We start from the raw sequence: 19928 nt of genomic DNA on the forward strand, positions 1-19928 counted from the left end.
AAGTTGGCACAAGGGTTTTCTAAAACATGTCCTTGCATCATGGTTAGTAAATTCACCTTTTCACTCAAGTGTCACATCAAATGAGTCTCTGAAATATGAGAGGAGGATTTTAGTCATTTGGAGATACTTTTAGGTGGATTGTTTTCAGTTGTGACAGCAGCTTATAGTCCGATTATCAGTCTTTCTTCTTCATGCAAACTTGGGATGGTTAACATAGATGTGTCACTGTTGATAATCTCTGTATTCATCGTGGTATTTCAGGTACCAAGAAGCAGGCTCCTGCTCCTCCCAAACCAACCAACCCTCCACCCAGCCAACCCTCCAACTCTGTAAACCACGCCTCCTCCTCATCACAGTCCCTCAGCCCCACCCCCAGACCCCTCTCCGGCCATCCACCAGCCTCACCCACCTCTCCCAACTCACAGCCATGTGCCACACCAAGACGCCACTCCAGCAACCAACCCCCCATCCAAGCACCCAACCACCCGCCCCCTGAGCTCCCCACACAGGCCAGCTCTCCCACCCAGCCCTCGTCTCCCAACAAACCTGACGGGGATCACCACAACGCCGATTCCTCACCTCCAGGCACCCCCACCCCTCCAGACACACCACCACCCTCTACTGCCACCCAAGATGCAGCTGCTCCTCCGTCCCCGTCTCCTTACCAGACTGGATCACTTCCTCGACCTCGGCCTGTCCCTAAACCTCGGAACAGACCCAGCATACCTCCTCCACCTCAGCCCAGCGCCATGCCCACTGACACCAACGGGATCTGTGCCACCGCCTACAAGATGATGGGTGAGCTGAGCGAGGTTTACCTCTTACAGCCCAACACTAACCTACTGTACCTCTAACACTTCTCTCGCCTTGTAACACCTCCACAGGTTAAAGAGGTCACATGTCAGAGGTTTGTTGGTAAAAATATTTAACTGGCAGCATCTGCACTTTTTATCCACCATCACCACCACCGCCATTTCGTTTTGCCTGCTGCCTCTATCAGACAACAGTCACCTCGCCCTGATGCACCACTGTCAGACTGAGTAGAGTCCTGTCTCTGATGTTCAATAATCCAAATATCCTCATTGGTGAGGGAACAAACCCACTTGGCTCCATCACATCCACCGAGTTCTGAGATCTTCATGAGATCTTCAGGAGGTGATGAGAATATTGTACACAGATCTTTTAAGAGGAGGGGCCTCAAACACCAAGGTCTGCCCAAAACCTCTGCCTCCTGACAGGCCTCCAGAAGGCTAGCCAATTAGAGGGACGGGGTTTTGCGGTGCAGGGAGCCTTAAAGAGACAACAACCAAATAAAATGTTAGAGAGGCTGCAGTATGTATGGTGGCCAGTAGGTGTCAGACGGTTTGCAAAAGCCACAACACAGTTAAAATAGTTCAGTTGTACCAACAAACACAGAAAAGTTGTGCAAGGAAGTAAAACATTGTTTTCTTTTTTAAGTTGAGCTAAGATGGAAATAGCTTTATGGGGTTTCACCTTGTGATATTCTTTGTAATACATATATTCCTATTATATTTACTGGTAATGTCTCATCTTATATTAAGCTTCCGGAATAAGTCATGCCATAACATTAGCATTAAAGCTATATCTATGATAGCTGAAGTTTAAAAAGAAAACAATGTTTTACTTGCATTCTTTAAGTACTATTCTGTGTCCATTGGGATAACTGACTTCTTTTATCTTGCAAATTGTCTGACACCTACTGGCCACAGGTTTTTAAAACACCACTGATTAAAAAAAATGTGAATTTGTTTGGCTCTATATGGGGCATGTATTTGGACTACTAGGCCTATGGGGCCCCAGTTTTGCCAGTCTTTATGCAAAAAGTCAAACAGCTTTGTCTGAGTGATCACCAAAACTGTACCACTTTAAATCCAGAAGACAGTGAAATAGAATCAAACCCATGCATGTAGAGATGCAGTTTGAAGAAGAGCTGCAAGGGACAAGACCACAGTGACATGCCATCCGTCAGGGCGACGTGTTTTTTTCACGTTATCATCCACCCTCACTGAGATTTCATATCATGAGTCACACTATCTTTAACATAGAGATCTGAATACACAGACTGTTCTTTTTATGATACTGTATTTTTGTTTTTAAATCTGTTACATTTTTTAAGCTTCTGTAACTCTTAATGGTTTTTGTACTTGATTTCTTATATCAAGAACTTTGCCTCTGTGCATTAAACCTGCATGTTTTGTGTTTGGTTACTGCCATTCTCATCACCTAATCTGCTCCAATATGGCATAATCTTTAAGATTTTTAACATTTTTTCCATCAAAGCATCAAAATATAAACAAATGCAGACAATAAGTTCTTAAACTTTTACCACTCTTCACGGTTTCCATTCTGCTTTCCCCTGCCTGCTGCTCACAGTCTCTGGGTGAACACTGCCCCCTGCTGTTCACACACTCACTCACAGAGCTGCAGTCTCACTGCTGAGCTCGTGCTGCTCTTTACACTCATGGAAAATATGACAGAGCGGCATTAAACTGCATGTTTGGAGCAGCTTTAAATGTTTACTGACTCTAGGATGAAGCTGCACATGTTTGTGTTTATGGATGTTTGTAAAATCATGGCTTTAATGGTTTTATGTCTCTGTGGGGTATTTAAGTTGTGTTCTGCACGCATCACAGTTTTACTGACACAACTGGAGGCATAGTTTGCATCAGATTATTTTTATTTTAAGTGATCCCTTTTACATAAGGTCCTGATTTAATGGATCTTATTTTGAAGGGTTATCTGTTCACGTTGTTCTCATTCTTCCTCATGTCTGGTTTTTATCTGCAGACCCAGCGATGTCCTTCAAAGGCCTGAGTCGAGCTTTCGTCCCTGAGCTCGCTGTAGAGCAGCAGCCAGTGACAGCCCCATCCTCCTCATCATCCTCCTCCTCTTCTTCCTCTCTGCCTCCTCACAAAGACTTAGACCTGGACTCTGAGAGCACCGTCCTATAAGGAGAAAACACCATCACAATCACGCTCTGGCCCAAACCACCTCCTCTGATTGCATACACAGCTCATGTAGACCCTTTCTGTTTCAGCTGAACATTATTCAGATGAGGCCAGGCAGCCTGAAGGGCTTTTATTGTGAAATCAGGAGTCCCCTGGCTGCAGTGATGTTGGTCTGCAGGACTTATCAACACTGTGAGAAGATTGTGGGACTGCTGGGCAGAAACAGTGCTAACAGGTTGATGCTTTGATGAAAAGCTGTTACACATCAGTCAGTTAACGTGTTTAACCTTCTGTTTGAACAGAAACAGTTGGGTTGAATTTTATGAACCCCTGGTAATGTGAGCGTACTACATGTGTTGACAGCCAGTGTCTCCTAAGTATGAAAACGCTGGTTGAGCTTTCTGCACGGACGTTGGGCTAACTAGCGCTACACAGCGGTTCATGAGCAGTGTATACTGTTCTAAAGTCTGACTTGTAAACGGTATTTTTGTTTGCGTGTTAGTAGCGTTTGTGGACATTTAAATTGTCATACATGGAAAAAGGAAGCCCTAAAACATTGCTATGTGCAGCGTAAATACTAAAAATAATTTGTTACATTTACGACTTTTTGATGATTAAAGTTGGTGTTTTCTCACGACACTTTGCGCGAGCGCCAGTTAGCATAGCTTGCGTGTGAAAAACTAATGCTAACTGTTAGCTACTGTATGCCGTGCGCTTGCTGTTGGCAAGAAACTCATTTAATCCCACTTCAAACAACATGAACTGTCACGTTAGTCACAAAACTACCGTATTTTGATTCTAGCTAAAGCATGTTTCGTTAGCCTGCTGCAGTAACAGCCGCTACGCAGCAATAAATAACACTTAATTTGGTTCATTCAAAGTCAAAACAGATCACATTTGATGATAGGTACTTGTTTAGGAACAATATCGAGCATTAATCTAAATTCATTGTCGATGAGGGACTGTTATTCAGAAAAACAGACCTGACCGTGAAGCAAATCAACTCAATGTACTGTTTTAACACAGCCACTCTCTCACAATCTTCTCCAGATATTTTTTCCTGTCCAGTTTTTGGACCCTGTGCCAGCTCCTTGATGTTTCCAGGTGTGACAAAAAAGCTGCCACCCTGCAACATGCACCATCTGCCACCTCCATCTTTATTTACACTGTGCTCCCTTTGAAACAAAGCTCCAGACAATCAGCAGAGAGCCACGCAGGCAGGAGTCAGCTGATCAGAGAGAGATGGTGCAAAGCAATATAAGAGGCTTGATGCAGGGGGTTGTATGAGCAAAAACAATCTCTGACGAGCATTCAAGTGAGAGGTGTTTTTACTTCACATATTGGAGGGTCAAAGGTGGAAAAAGAAACCAAAACTGTTGCTTAAAGTGTAGCCGGTGACTGCAGGTTTCCAGTTATCGTACACTTCTGTTTTTTTTCCTCCTGTAGCAACCCCAGCCTCCTTCTTTACCTCCCCTCACTCCTGTATTTATTTACCGATTTCAAACACACACATTCCCTGTGGCTTGACAGAATAACTGCAGTCTTTAAATGTAAATCATGCCTTATCGGTTCCTGCCAGAACCACCTAATGAGCATTATATACTTACTGTACGGAGGATATACTCGACTCCTTCCTTGTATTACAGTATTTCCAAGAAGCTGTCTTGGCAACACGTGTGTATCAGGGCAACAGAAGGAGTGTTGTGTACTTGTATGGTTCAGAGGTTGTGTATTTAAATGTGTTTTGGTTGCTTTCTTTGGGGTTTTTGAGCAGACGTAGCACCGTTAGCCGCCTTCTCATCCTGGTCAGTCAGTATTGTTGCCTTTCCTGTTCTTTATTTCCATCAATGTTATAATTCCCCTGTCATTTCCAGGGGATTCAATGCAAAAAAAGGCTGTGTTTGAGTGAATGTAGTGAAAGGACAATTCTTATCAAAGACACAAAAACAGCTGATGTTGCACTTGAGCGCAGGCCATGAGTGGCTCCTCATTGAACTGTTTTTCAAGGATTTTTAGTCTTGCCCTCTGAGCTGAGATGACACAGCGTTGTGACGCCTCGGTGGTGACGTGGTGTTAGACTTTGGCCAGGTGGAAAAGATTTTCCTGTGTAAGCTTTTGCTTTTTTTTTTTGCCTCTGTTATGATGCAGTTTGGTTCCCAGAGAACTGACCCAACATGGTACCAATGGAGAAAGTCTTGGATGCTGCTGTTGCCCTGAAAAAGAGATATGTTTTGTTTTTCAGAGACAATCCAGCATTTATAATCCCCTCCTTTCTCTCTTTCGCTCCTGAACCTTGCTGCCTTATCCCCGTGTATGAAGAGAGCTTGATGTTTCAGGACTCTTTAAGACGAACAAATGCCATTAAACTAGAAGTGATAATGCTGCATTTTTATGCTCCGTAGTTTTGTATGTATGCTGTCTGGTGAGCTGAAGATATGATATATGAATGCTTGGTTATATCCCCTTTCCAAAGAAAATAAAGTATATGAAGAACTATTGACATGGTCTCATGCTTTTGAGATATATAAATGTGTATATATATATATATATATATATATATATATATATATATATATATATATATATATATATATATATATATATATATATATATATATATATATATATATATATATATTCCCTTAAGGACACTCAATAGTATCCTCTGTAAGACCACTAATAATTTAAATTGATTTCAGAATAAAAGAAAAAAAAACGAAATTCATTGATCTCCAAGAGACTTGCTGAGGTCATCGCATGACAATCTACTAACTGGTATATGACATGTTGGAGGAGTGGGCCTCAAACACCAAGGTCTGCTCAAAGGTCATCAACTGATAGGCCTCCAGAGGGCTGGCCAATCAGAGGGAAGTGGGTTCATGAAACGAGGAGCCTTAAAGAGACAGCAGCTAAAACTAAGGCTGAAATTATATATTTTTTTAAAGTAAGAGAGCCAGATTAAGGGGGAAGAAGGAGATTTTTTTAGTAGTAAAGTTGCTTCATTGGTACCAGAGGGATAGTATAAAGTCCAAAAAAGCAACATACCCCCGCTTTAAGTTAAGTGTCTTAACACAAAAACAAAGATAAATCAGTGTTTTGAGCTGATTGTGGCATCAGGTTTAGCATTTGCTGGGCTCTGTGGATTAATGTTGGAGACATCTTTGTATGAACGTTTGATATCACTCTCAAAGAAGCAGAGATAAGTCCCAAGATTTTACTTTCAAGCATTATATTTTTATAGATGAAAAACAAATCCTCCATTTGAAAGAACTGAACAAAACAGAAAAAAGTCAACCACAAAAACATGAGCGAGTTCCCAGAAACAAACATATAAAACAGTTTTAAAAGGGAACCTTTAAGCAACCAATAAATAAACCTAACCAGACTAACAGAGATGCATTTCTTTAACTTAAATATCCAGGGAGAGGAGATGCTACCAGCTGCACATTTTAATACATTTACTGCACCAACATGCAACTGATTGAGACGAGAAACACTGTTACTGCACTTGTAGCAGCTTAGGTTGCGTTTATACAGGATCATAGTCGGCTGGAAGCTGCGGTGAAATAATAAATAAATCCTGATGATACCCTGTGATACGGAAAAAAACCCAGACCTGGAGGATGGACGAGCATACAGCACGTGCATAGCAAAAACAGTCAATTTACAATATCAACAATAGTCCATCAACATAAATACAACACAGCTACAGATACACTGTACTGTCGGTGAGTCATCAGATCACCATGACCACCGGAGAAGCAGGAAATGACCATATACAGTAGGATGTTGTTTTTCTACATGCACTTGAGGTTCATTCATTCTGCAGCCACCCACGTGTTTGTACAAAGCAGCGTTCACAACACTCAAGAAATACTCGACAAAGTGCAGGACTATTGGTTGTCTCCTTTGCCAGAACCAGCTCTGCCTCTCATCACTCTCAGCTGCCTTTTATCTCCCCGCGCTGACAAGAAGACGCCAATAATGAAGATTTGCAAGTCCACCCACATGGGCCTCGAAAACAGATGATTTTAGAGCCAAATCTCTGCGTGAGCTGATGCAGTCAGCGTTACCTCACTGTAAAAAGGTGCAATATTGTTTTCAGAAGGTTGTTTTGTAAATAAATGAGTGTCGTTGTCTTTGTGGAGCCATGACAGGCGAATGGCAGGAGAATCGTGCTGAATGGCTGAGAGGGAAAAAAAAAAAACCTCGAGTCTGTTGCATAAGCATCTCAGTGAATGTGCAGCACAGCGGCCTGATGGGAAAGATTTCCGTGACTGTTACGTGATCAGGTGATGGTTTGAGTTTCAAACTGTGTCCGCCAAACATGTTGACAGTTAGATGAAGCCAAATCATCCATGAACTGCCACTGGTTTACGAGCAGAAGGATGAATTTATTATTCTTTAAGGGAAGGTCTCATTTTCATCTTCCAACTGCAGGTTATGCTGAAATGTACGGAGGCCAAGAAAGGAAAAAAAAAAAGGAAAAAAATCACCAGCAACTATGGATTTTTTTCATTTAATGACCTTTTTCTTTTCATGTTTTCTTTTTCATTTTTCATTTTATTCTGAAGTATGTTTGCCTTCACTGGATAAGAAAGCTAAAAGAATTCAACATATGTGGGGAGTAGAAATTCAGGGGAAAAACATTTTGCAAATAATTGAAGCTGTGAGTTGAACTAACTGCAACAAGGACAATAACCTCTGTACATGGGGTGCCCTTTAAAACTTTTGATACCCAATAAATTAACCAAAAATTCAAGTTGCTTAAATTTGCTAGCATGAAATGAAATCAAATAAAGTGATTTAAGGTTAATTAGAAGACCGAATAGGTGAAACGTAAAAAACTGGCCATAAAACTGTCATGCTACTACTTCCTGTAGTTTATAATAATGTTTAATTCTAAGTTATATGTATTTGAATTGTTTTTTTACACTAAGTCCATTTTTTTTTTTTTTAAGGGCAGCCTTTTTTAACGTAGAGCAAGGGACAACTGACGGAAACTAGCCTTTCAGCTAACTCTGGCATATAAACAGAAATGTTAATGCATTGAAACCTCTTTAAATGAAATGAATAACTGAATAACTTATAAATAAATACATGAGATTACATGAAAATAATAATTTAAAAAATACAAAAATATAAAGGAAAAAAATTAACTTGACGCATGGAAAAAAAAAAAATTCTGAAAGGGAGCAATAAAAATCTGACAAAACTTTTTACAAAGTCAATTAAAAAAAAATCCAATTAATGGCTGAATTTTGAATGAAAACTTTTATAGTCAGCTTTTTGTTATAAGTTGAGACTTTAGCTGTTCTTATATCCTCCCATTGGAGGGGTGGCAGTTTGACCTAGTGGTTAAAGTCACTTGGCCCCATGTGAAGAGGTTATCATCTTCAAGGTTTGAGTCCAACCTGAGGCCCTTTTCTTCATGTCTCTCCCTCTGACTGATCCTCTCTAAATAAAATAATAAAAGCCCAAATTTCTACATAAATAAAGATTTACATGTATATGAAATCAATCACCAGTTGGCCTTATTTGGCCTCCGTAGCATGACTGAGCAGTCCTTATCAGTGACCACAGATGGGACGTGTGTCTGATAAAGAGGTTGGTTTGAGTGACTTTGACTCACTGTGACTCCCTTTGTGTGAGGCGGTGTTAAATACTTGATTCTGATTGGTCAAAATCCTTTCACAACAGGATCAACCTGATCACACACGTCATGTCAAATCAATCCACGGGAAGTAGGGCCAGCACATTTCACCTTGTCACCTTGGTCTTAAGAGTCAGAAAGCAATACTAGTAGCTTTGCTTTAGGATCTTGCTCTCCCTGTCATGACTCTAATTCAGCCACCCTCACTATACATTATCAGCCCCTGCTGTATGGGAGGCAGTGAGATTATTCTGTTGGAACAGCGCCATCAAACGCTCTGAGTGCTGTCTCCGGCCTGTCTCTAAACTACACTTTAAACTACACTTGTGCTTTCTGTCATCAGTCTACATCTATGCTTTATGCTTTACAGTTTTTTAAATATGATCTGATAGAAAATATAATCTATACATCATCATTTATTAAACATAGCAGATAATCAGTAGATATTCAGACCAGTGGTTTAAATACTTACATCTCATTTTAGTGGAATAAATATCGGTGGTTTCATTCATGTTTCTTTTACTAGGGAGGAAATAATGAGTTAAAACGAGATGTAAGAAATGTAAAGACTGGTGTGAGAAGTCAGTGTGCGGTGAGATCCTGTAGACTGTTGGACACCTGAATGTTTCTGCTCCTCCAGCACCGTTAATAAGAGCGATGCTGCACACAGGACACTCAGTGCTCCTCTGCAGAGTGATTCCTTCCTCTGTGTTAGAGTGACGTGCTCTCTGTTCCCGTTGGTGTGAGTGTCACTGTGTGTGATCTTGGCACTTTGGTTGTGGAGAGCAGAGTGTAAATGGAGCTGACCGGCCTGTCGCTTTGGCCTCACGTGCACCACACCACATGTCCGTCTTCTACCACGCCAAAGGAGAAGACAGTCGAGGGCTTCTGGGGTTTTCTTGAGTCTGGGTCTCACTGAGAGCTCTCTGCAAGACAAAAGCAATCATCTCATCTCACTGGAGCTCATTTTTACATTCTCATTTTTCATGTGAACAGCACATCTGGTGATCCGAGGACAGCAGCGCTCTCAGCTTAATCACTTCCTTGCTGCAGGCTGCTGTCAGCAGAACACCTAATTGTTTAGGAGGTGTGAATCAGTCAAACACCTGCTGAATATGAGAAAAACAAAAAAGCCAAGAACAAGACAAATCCATCCCAGCTGGTCCAGAGACTCATGCCGTGCTCACTCACTCACCTCAAACTTGGACACAAAGTCTGCAAAGATGCCGAAGAAGGCCTCTGTTTTGGTGGACTTGCTGTCCTCTCCAAAGTAGGACACCACCTTGGAGAACTCCTCCATGGTTCTGGTCTGCAGGGACTCCAGGGACTGGATTGAAGGGTGGCTGTTCTCCAAGAAGCTCTGTGGGTGCAAAGAGTCACAGGAAATATTTATTTGCGTGTTGAAATCAGTTCACTTACCATATGTAGGACTAAGCAGCCTGTAATGAGAGATGCTTGGAGCCTCCTGTGGTTTTAGTACATGTTTGATTTTCTGGGCTTCCTCTTAAAGAAACACACACCACCTCTGAGAGTAACTAAAGAAGGTGGAGCCACACTCACTGAACAAGCAGAACATGGACCAGATACATTCCTCTGTTGCTTTCCCAGGGCTGGTTCCTACTTCTATACAATTTACTTTGTTTGTCCTGTGATGTATCAGAGCTTTCTTTTTTTTAGTATGCCAAGTTTAAGTGTCTCAGTCTGTTTTTAATAAACAAAGAGAAAGAAATGAAGATATTAGAAAAGTGTTAACTGATCACTCCAGTGTCTATTAGTTTAATAACAAACTGCAGCTAGGAAAAATTAGCTTAATAAAAATAATAAATAAACGTGTTTTTTTACAGCTGCTTCTTCTTCCTTCAGGTCAAAAACCGATATGTCAAATCAATAATTCATTTTTCATTTATGTGGCAAAAGCAAAAAATGTTCACTCCATAGTAGCTTAGAGGTGGCTTTAATTTCCAAATAGCCTTACAATCAAACGGCTAAGCCAACATGTCGCCCATATTTCTGTGACAGCAAAGATATGAGATCAATTAAAACTCAGATGCAAAAATTCATAATGTACACTTAAAGCTCCTCTGAAGGAACTTAAGGTATATGTTGTTTTTGGTGCCCCCATGTGGTACAAAGTGGTACTTCTTATCTCATTGCTTTTTTTTTTTTTTGATTCCTTTTTTTTTACTGGTAAGTGTAAGCTTTTTAGAGATCACATCTTGAATTTAACCACTGTAAGTATTAGTAAATCGTAATGTTTTTCTACTTTTCTTTACTTCTTCAAATTTCTAATTTCACATTATTTTCATTGTTATTGCATTTATTTAACTTTTTCTGTGAGCTGCTGTGGCAAAAAAAAAAATCCAAAAATATTCTATTCTATTCTATTCTATTTTGGAAAAAATGGCAGTTTTGGCACAGCGTTGTTAACTGCTTTATATTACGTACCCTGCAGCAGTATTAAATATATCTACATAGCCACATGGGCAAAGTGGATTTCCATCAAAAAAGGCTCTCTATTAAATTCAGCCTGTTTGATAACCATATAAAAATTACTTAATTCTTCCTGTAGCTTTAATGCTATTAAAAAAAGCACATATGTCTGAGCGTTTCACATTTAGTATTTATAGAAAGAAAACCGTCTACATACGCTCATGACAGAGGCAAAGTGGTCCTCAGAGGTTGGCGGGATCTTCAGACAGGCCGTCCTGATGTCCTGGATGGTGGAATGAAGATCACTCAACTCTGCTGTGATCGCCTTCTGGTTCACTGTACGAGTGACACGGAGGTATTAAAGGATGAGTCACCAAAATAATGCAGCTGTTACCTAACAGGTCTATATGGTATAAAATGTAAAACAGATCCGGCCTGTCTGGGTCTAAGTGATGTTTTACACTGTGGAGATGAACTGCAGTCATTACTCTGTGGTTGTTACAGTGACACATGGTTATATAAGGGTTATTTAAATACACACAGCATAAAATTACATTAAATGGCTGAACCAAGGCCTGTGTACTGTAAAGGCAGAGAACAACACTCTGTGGAAGAATGATTTTTCAGCAGCATCACCGTACCCTTGGCAGCCAGCGGCACTGTTGTCAGGTCTCTGGAAAAGTTGAGCAGCTCAGGGAAGTGTTGGCACAGGGACTTGGCCAGAATGTGGAGGAAGGTGGATTTCCCGTCCACTGTTTTGGTCGTGCTTAGCTGCAAAGTACACAGGGAAAAAAGGATGACTTAAAACCAGATGACAGATGAAAAGAAGAGGGATTAAATATGTCAAGGCCGTACCTCTGTCAGGAAGTTGATCTTAAAGCTGGTTGTTCTGTTGCTCTTTGGCTGCCCATTGTTCAGGTAATTCCCCATGGCTAGAACAAACTGTGGCAAAGAAAGCTGTTATTTGGCACTTTTTCCATACAGGCTTTATACTTCTCGTGGTTTCTCTGCTGTGAATGTTACCTCCAGGATTTTGGCCAGTTTCTTGCTGCTCCTCAGCTCCACAGAAGCTTTGTAAATGTAGTCAAATGCAACCTTCATCTCCTCTGTCCTCTCCTGGAGCGTGGCCTTAAAGTGGAGGCTTCGCAGGCGGGTTTTATACTCAGGCACCATCAGCATCTGAAGCACATGAAAACATCATCAATTCATGTCATACCATTCAGATTTTTTAGCCCAGGCAATAACTAAGTCCCACCTGGAAAATGAACTGGTCGGGGTCACTCAGTTTGGCTGGGTCATCGTCAAACTGCTCATACTGTTTGACCTCGTCGTCGTCAGGAGCATAGAGCAGCAGCTGCTTGATGTGAGCCGGCTCCAGCCTGTCTGTCGCCATGTTCATCAAGATTTGACGGAGCTCGGAGGTAGAGAGCTTCAGGTGGGCGATGAGGATGGCTGCAGAGGAGGAAATGAACAAGGAACATTTGGAGAATTATTTTCTTTCCTCTACAATTTACATTCATTGGCACAACGTATTGATGCTACGCCTACATCAAGCAAACTAATGCAAAATGTGCCAAAAATTGCAACTTCAAATGGACTTCCTCTTCCACTTCTCCTCCTCCTCTTCCTAGTGTTGCTAAAAAGTGTTGCTATAAAGGTACAAAGTTTTCTCAAATATATTCCTGATATCTAACATTTCCTTAGAATAAGGGCCTGTGTCCACTGACTGCATTTTAACATAAGAAAAGATCATTTTTATTCCTCTTACCATGAGGAAATTTACAGTCACAGTAGCAAACAAAAAAGTATGATGTGGAAAAACATTTGAAGAACAATATATTAAATAAGTAGTATTGAACAATATAGTACATGTAATCTAGAAAAAAGTACAATATTCACATCAAGCATAACAAAGACATTTTGAAAAAATCTACTAAGGAAGGAAGTTATACATTTTCATCAAAAAGTCTGACCACTGCTGGAAGAAAAGAAAATTCTGAAAATCAGAAAAATCACAACAAAAGAGGTTTTTTTTTTCATTTTTAATGTTTTTTCTTATTATTATTATTTTTCGTTTTTTTAAACAAAGTTTCTGCTCTTATAGCTCCCAAAACCTCAATGTCAGAGAACTTCTCAGTGACAGTTCATGTTGCTAGGTCACAGCAGTTGATCATGACACTGTTGCTTCTCTTAGCAGGGACCTTGCAGTGTGTTTTATATGGTGATGTTAGCCTCACAGTGCTTTTTTTCTTCCTTAAATTTTCTTAAGTTTTACTTTAAAAAAGGGAAAAAAAGTTTTTAGAAATTATTTTTAGCAGTAACAGATGAAAAGATATGAAACTCAGAAAAACAGGGGGATTAGTTTCTCTTCTTTATTGTTTTTTGCTTTTATTTTTGACAAAACTGATATTACAAGTCCCTCCCCCTCTTGGATGTGATTAGTTGGTAAGAATGAAGCGGCACTGATGAGCAGAGGTGCCGATGAAGGTGAAACCCCAAAACAGCCGCTGCAACAGGTGGTTTTGTGATGCTGAGCTCTGAAGATGCTGCACTGTGCTACAAGCTAATAAAATACTGTCAGTGGACACAGGCCCTAAATCATTCTCATTAAAAAGGTGAAGAGAGCGCTTCATCTTACAGCATCCTACCTTCTCTTATTAAAGCATCGTTATATTGTTGGCTCATCATTTCCTTCAAACTTTGTGGCATTTAAAATTCAGCAGCAGTTATTATATAATGCTGCCAAACAGCGAGTGGTTTTCACAAAACAGAATCACTGTCACTGGCAGCACCATCAGCAGGGGTTATTTTCTCAAAGAGATCTGAAGCAGATCGTATGAGTCATCCTGCCACTGTCACTGTTTAATCTATGTGTGAGTCACTGCTACATTTTATATCTACTTTTGTATAAAGGCGGATTATATTAGTCTCTCCCCAAATATTGCTCTGTTCTCAGAGAGCTTATAATTACTCCTCCAGGCAAGGACAGTTAAAGGACATTAACATCCATCAACACCTGTGCAAGAGTCCTTAAACTCAACTTAAAGAAGGGGTATTGTGCTTTTTGCCCCTAGCAACTTTATATAATTTACAGCTCTAAAAAAAATCCTCATTGTCTCACACTGGTGTTTTATTAAACCATTATTTCAGTTTGTGTCTCTTTAAGGCCCTTTGCTCAAAAACAACCCCCCTCACTCTGATTGGCCAACCCGCTGGAGGCCTATCTGGGGAGGAGCTATTGGCAGACCTTCATGATTGAGGCCCGCCCCCATAATGCATCATACACCAGATCCTTATGCAATGACATTATCATTTCAGCAAGTCTCATTAATATCTTGCTCTATGTTTTTCAGAGCAGACCATTCTGAGCAATTCACAGATATCAATAACATTTAATATGCAGCAGTTTGAAAATTTGCATACATCCAGTATAGACAACCAGTATTGTTAATTTATATCCCTCTTTAATATATTAGAACACCTATCACCCCCTTTTTAAACTAACCATGTCAAAATGTAAAAACTCTAAGACTTGGTTTGGTATTTTGCAAAAACAAAAAGGAACCTGGTAAAAGTGTTTTCTGGAGGTTTAACACACATAAATCTCAGGAGTGTGTGTGTGTGAGATATGTTGCGTGGTCTTTGTGATACTCACAGGCATTGTAGGCTTTCTTGTGCGACAGAATCTCCATCACATCTTTCTTTTTAAAGTTGTCTGGCAGGAAAGCTGGCTCTGGAGGTGACACTGATAATTTCAACAACAATGTAAGGAAGGGCTCTCCAGGCACCAGGGGGTCAACAGTCATACACACATTTACTCACAAACAAACACAGACACACACATACTGTGGTAACAGGTGGCGGGTGTTTGGGTTAATAACACAGCTCTGTCATTTCAGCCTCTGAGGGCCAGAAGGTCTGAGATATCTCAGATAAATAACAGGGAGGTGTGTTTTTCCTCTGGCAGAGCTGTGTTATTACTGAGATCTGTTATGAGAGGAGATATCAGGGGTAGTTTGGTGCCTTATGGAGAATGGAAGTGATGAACAGGTGAAGTGAGCAGCTCCAAAAGCAGGTTATGGAGAGCATCATAACTGTGAAAGTACAAACAAAACAGGAAATGTGAGCAGAGAAACACATTTATATTGCAAACTGTGAGAGTTAGCTTGGTGGGAAAGTGTCATCACATTTAAAAATGTTTCCAATACAGTGCTGTACGACATAGAAAGTAGTTGCAGGTGTGTAACAAGTCGATACTTACTAGGTCTGCGTTGTGTCCCAAAGTGCAAATCAAGGTCCAGGAACTTCACCATGTCAGTGAGCTTTTCGTACTCTGAGTCCTCCCCGAGCTAAACAAGGACACAGACAAAGACAGGCAAAGTCTGGTTTATAACCCAGAAGAAGCTGTGGAAAAGTTCCTCCTATATGCACAGCAGACACACGTCTGATAAGGTTCAACCAGGACCACAGAGTCCTCATTCTGGCGTATTTGAACAGATGAGCTCCACCATATTCTGTTTACAAAGACTTAAGCTTTGACGCCGCCGTGACTCATCAGAGACACAACAGAGTCGGTGAGTCGCTCTTTCCAAATACGGAACCAGCGATGGAGGAGGAGTGGGAAAATTCACAGCCAAAGCGTGAAACATTTCACAAGTCATCCCTCACTGTATTTACTGTCTGGGAGTTTTCAGACTGAGTCGTGCTTCGTGCTGTTTTTTTTATCAGAACATTATGTAACGCAGATTAGCGCTCACCTGACCCCATATGGTCCCCTCGGAGTTCTCCACCTGCTCCCAGCGCAGCCTTTTCACGCTCATGTGGTTGGTGTCTGAAGCGTTCGGGTCGGACTTGGGGAGCGGAGGTGGGTCACATGGTGGGGGCAGGGGTGGAGGCGGAGGCGGTGGTGCCTTGGTGATAGGAGAGAAAAAAAACACTTGAGTTGCCAAGCGCATATTAATTTGCTGTACTCGATGTACTTTCCAGGATGTTTCTGTTGATGCAGGTTTGCAGCGGACTGAAGCCGTAGTACTCCAGAAAATTACAAAAAGCTGAGGCTGTGCGTTTGTAATGGCCAAATTTATCACATAAGCACGGTTCCTGAGTGGGTAACAGGTGTTCATTTAGCCAGGGATTTTAAAACAGCTGCTTTTAGTTTGAAAAGCCTAAAATTTGCATTATTTCCATATGGACACACTTGCACCAGCGCATGAGTCTTGTGTGTGAACAGCGACAAGTGATGAATTTCAACAAATCCAAACACAGATCCTCTTCCACTGATGTCCCTCTCAGCTGTCCTTTGCATATCCACCTCAGAAATTCAGTCTCATTCCAATGCCCTTGTTCGAGCCCAAGATAGACTAGATATTTCTCACTGAAGAGGCAAAATGAAGAGAAAAACACCCAAAGTATCTTTTTTTTGTATAACGCTGTTTCAAAATTTTTCAGTATTTGTGGAGACAAACAAGCCAAACATAGAATGAAACACTAATGCTATGATCGTTTTTTTACTGTTTAATGGTTCAGCAGGAGTCTTTTCCTATTGGACTCTCACAAAAAAAGATTGGAGATGAACTTAGTATTTATTCTGCCAAGCTGTTCAACAGTAAACCAATTGTTGCTCTTTAGGCTAAGTTTTTGATAAATCTTATAATAAAATACATCTTCAGGTTTCAGTATGATTAAAGCTCTAAGAAAAATAAAGCGATGTATGTATGTAAGCGATCAAATCTAGATGATTCTGGTTTGTACTCCCTTGAAGGCTACATTTTTTATGGTTGCTCAGTTATAAAATTTACCGCTGATTTGTGATTTCCCAATCTGCAAACTTTCCGTTATTGCTTCAGTGTTGCCATCCAGACTGCAACCCCACAAGGCAGTTAAGGACATTTCAGCACAGCAGTGGACCTGAGTGCAAAGTCTGCTCTCCTGTCATGCATGTGCAGGCAGTAGGAGGTGAGGAAGAGGGGGAGGAAGAGAAGCTGTAGGAGTAGAAGAAGAAGAAGAAGAAGAAGGAAAAGAAAAAGAAGAGGATACCTGTGGTGACTGGTCCTGTCGTGTGGTTTCATAAGTTTTCGTGTGACCAGGAAGTGTGGAGCGGGAGGCTGGGGTCTGGGAGTGCAGTGCGGATTTACTGGGGCATTTCGTCGGGCTGTGGTCCTGCAGTGATGGAGGCAGTGGGCCCTGGTAGCTGTGCTGGTGGTGGAGCTGGTGGTGCCTCTGCAGGACGAGCTGACTCGGTCTCAGCGGCTGAGGGGACAGCTCGGGCGACGGCTGGAGGAGTGGCTGGGGCTGGCTGAGCTGCCTGGGGAGGTAGCTGGTGCGGGACGACTGTGAGGAGCGCAAAGTGGACGAACCCAGGATGGTGTGGACGGTGGAGTGGCGTGTCGAGGTGGCTTGGAAGCGCTGGTGAGGGTTCTCTGCTTCCTCTCTGGTGGGGAGGACTTTGTGCAGAGGGGAGCGGCTGGTGAGGATGGTCCTGGGAGGGGGCGGGGGAGGAGGGATGATGGGGTGGTGAGGGTGGAAGGGCATCCGGCTGCGAGGGACATGTTCAGGGGAGAATCGAACAGGCGGAAGAGGGTCGGTGAATTGAACGGGAGGAGGGATCAGAGCCTGGAACGGCGGCGGGGGAGGCGGGCTTTGTGCGGGAGGTGGAGGGATGGGTTCAGATTCTGAGGAGTAGGTCGGGGAGGTGGCTTCGTCGCTGCTGCTGTGCTCCTCGCTGCTGCCGCTGCTGAGCCGCCGGGGCATGAAGCTGAGGTCCTGGTCGTCCTGGAAACTCATCTGAAAGGGTGAGAAGGACAAGATCAGATCAGAGCAGGCAATCTGACATTTTTCATCTGATGACTCTGACATAAAGGTTTTTATAAACAAGGACAAAGAAAATTAAATGTGGCTTTTACAGCTTGAACTCTATTTTTCATTAATCTGCAGCATTTAAGTTAATTATAATCTACTTATGGTGCAAAAAAGCAACAAAAAAGTGCACATGCAATCATGAATACCCCAACCCCATTCAGTAACAGATTTCTAAAAATATAACTGTGAAAGTGTGTGAACCCACTTCATTATGCAGAATGTGCTTATCTTTGTTAGCCTAATGACTAACAGTGATTACAGTGCTGTGATTGGATGAAGTAGCCAGAACAAACTTAGATTTCTACTCAGAAATAAGCAGATAAAAATAGACTCTATCATATAACCGAGTGTCACGTTTTACTTACAAGCACCCCTCCTCTTCTGAAACCAAGACAACCACCTTGATATATCTGTTCATGTGACACAAGTGTTCATTGTAGCGCACATTAGAGCTGCTCTAATGTTAACATGCAAAACTACAACGTTTCTACCAGAGACACTATGAGATGTTAGTGTAATCACCATGAACAGCCACGGTGTAAAACAATACATCTCATAAAAAGCCTCACAGACACTTTAGTCTGCCAATGACTTAGTCACAACCTCAACTGTTCACAGTAATTACACTAAGGTGTAAAAACGTATTTTAATCATGGATTTACATTTATAGATTAAACGTGTAACAGCTTTCAATATGAAATAGAAGAATGTTAAGTAACCACGTTATTCTGAGCTCCGTGAAACCTTGTGTGATCTGTGGGCACAGCTATACTTTTCACTGAATCCAACACTGTGGGAGTTAACAGTACGCTACAGTTGTCAACATTTCTTTTTATAGTAGAACAGAACAGAACAGAATAGAGCAAAACTTTTCACGTCCACACTGCAAAGACTGGAGTCGAAGCAAGTGTTGGTGTGCTGTTTGTTTGCAGAAATAGTCTTATTAGACTTGAAATGAGCTTAATTCAACCTGATAGTCCAGAGAGATGTCTTACTTCAAGATATTTTTGTCATACGGATAGGAAAAGTGCAAGTGAATTTTTCTTACCTCACTGGTAGATCATACTAAGCAATTCAGGTGTCGTTTTTTGTATGATTTTTTTTTTTTTTTTGGGTGGACACTAATGTTTTTTTTTTGTAACAACTTTTCAGAATAAAGTCAGTTTGATCTGCAATTGACACTTTTCAGGGGCATAAACTATCTCTCAATCGACCTACTTTCGCCACAAGCTGTCATTAAGGCTGCATGATGTTCCCTCTGGTTATAGTTTTCAAAATGTATCTTCTGGTTGCCAAGCAACTCACTGCAGTAACTGTGTGAGTTGGTAGCATTGTAGTTTGGGTCTATTCTGCACAGTAGGACAACCTTGAGCAGCAAAAATCTGGGGAGGGAACATGGCCCCTCCCCTCGCATGGGTGGGCTCAGGTCATGGGAGCAGCACGCTTCATACGTGGATCTGAATAGTTTCTGCTGTTCTCTTGATTTGTTAGACGTCATGTGCATTTGATTGACTTTAACATGACATGACTGTGCGTAAATACTGTATTAATGCTTGTAAGCTCTGCTTATGATGAGCTCTATTAGGTTTAAAGGGCCCTGTCATGTGTCCTGACACTGATTTTTTCCACTAGTGCTTGAAATAAAACAATTTTCTAGACTTGTGAGGTGAAAGTTATATTAAGACATTTTTAACCAAAAATAGGCTGAAAAACACTTTAATAGATTTCAGTTTTTTCAGTGCATGATAAGGGAAATTGTGTTTGGCTTCACAAAAACACACTAGCCCAAAACAAGAGGACATTAAAAATAAAAACCAGGGATTGGAGAGTTTGAAATCTCAGGTTTGAGTCCAACCTGTTGCCTCTTTCTCACAGTCCCTCCCCACCTTCACCCTGTTTCCTGCTCTAAATACTGCTCTATCTTCTTTAAATAAAAGAATAAAAAACATTACAATATTATAAATAAATCTTTGAGGAACTGTTATACAAGAAAACAAGGCTGGATTTGTATTTCTACA

At 41.3% G+C, this 19928-nt stretch overlaps 2 protein-coding genes across 8 annotated transcripts in view; one reads left to right on the forward strand and one right to left on the reverse strand.

The window, feature by feature from the left end:
• arhgap17a (Rho GTPase activating protein 17a) overlaps nt 1-5451 on the forward strand; it is a 35661-nt gene extending 30210 nt beyond the window's left edge. For 4 of the 5 annotated variants that reach the window (XM_074662926.1, XM_074662927.1, XM_074662930.1 and 1 more), the window contains 2 exons: nt 262-798; nt 2809-5451. In XM_074662926.1, coding sequence (XP_074519027.1) covers nt 262-798; nt 2809-2972 — 701 coding nt within the window. In that variant the 3' untranslated portion in view covers nt 2973-5451. Of the gene's footprint in view, nt 1-261; nt 799-884; nt 908-2808 lie in introns of all 5 variants that reach the window. The other variant, XM_074662928.1, reaches the window with a different exon arrangement.
• A 776-nt stretch (nt 5452-6227) lies between these two features.
• grid2ipb (glutamate receptor, ionotropic, delta 2 (Grid2) interacting protein, b) overlaps nt 6228-19928 on the reverse strand; it is a 49732-nt gene continuing 36031 nt past the window's right edge. For 2 of the 3 annotated variants that reach the window (XM_074663500.1, XM_074663502.1), the window contains 11 exons: nt 17089-17835; nt 15810-15962; nt 15314-15401; nt 14708-14797; nt 12308-12504; nt 12076-12231; nt 11908-11994; nt 11694-11823; nt 11270-11388; nt 9818-9982; nt 6228-9548 (listed from right to left, as the gene is read on the reverse strand). In XM_074663500.1, the coding sequence (XP_074519601.1) occupies nt 9477-9548; nt 9818-9982; nt 11270-11388; nt 11694-11823; nt 11908-11994; nt 12076-12231; nt 12308-12504; nt 14708-14797; nt 15314-15401; nt 15810-15962; nt 17089-17835 (2004 nt within the window). In that variant the 3' untranslated portion in view covers nt 6228-9476. The remainder of the gene's footprint in view (nt 9549-9817; nt 9983-11269; nt 11389-11693; nt 11824-11907; nt 11995-12075; nt 12232-12307; nt 12505-14707; nt 14798-15313; nt 15402-15809; nt 15963-17088; nt 17836-19928) is intronic. The other variant, XM_074663499.1, reaches the window with a different exon arrangement.

This window comes from Halichoeres trimaculatus, unplaced genomic scaffold (genome assembly GCF_033239565.1).
Source record: "Halichoeres trimaculatus isolate MK-OKI-2021-1 unplaced genomic scaffold, fHalTri1.1 fHalTri1_scaffold_23, whole genome shotgun sequence".
In the NCBI taxonomy this organism is placed as follows: Eukaryota; Metazoa; Chordata; class Actinopteri; order Labriformes; family Labridae; genus Halichoeres; species Halichoeres trimaculatus.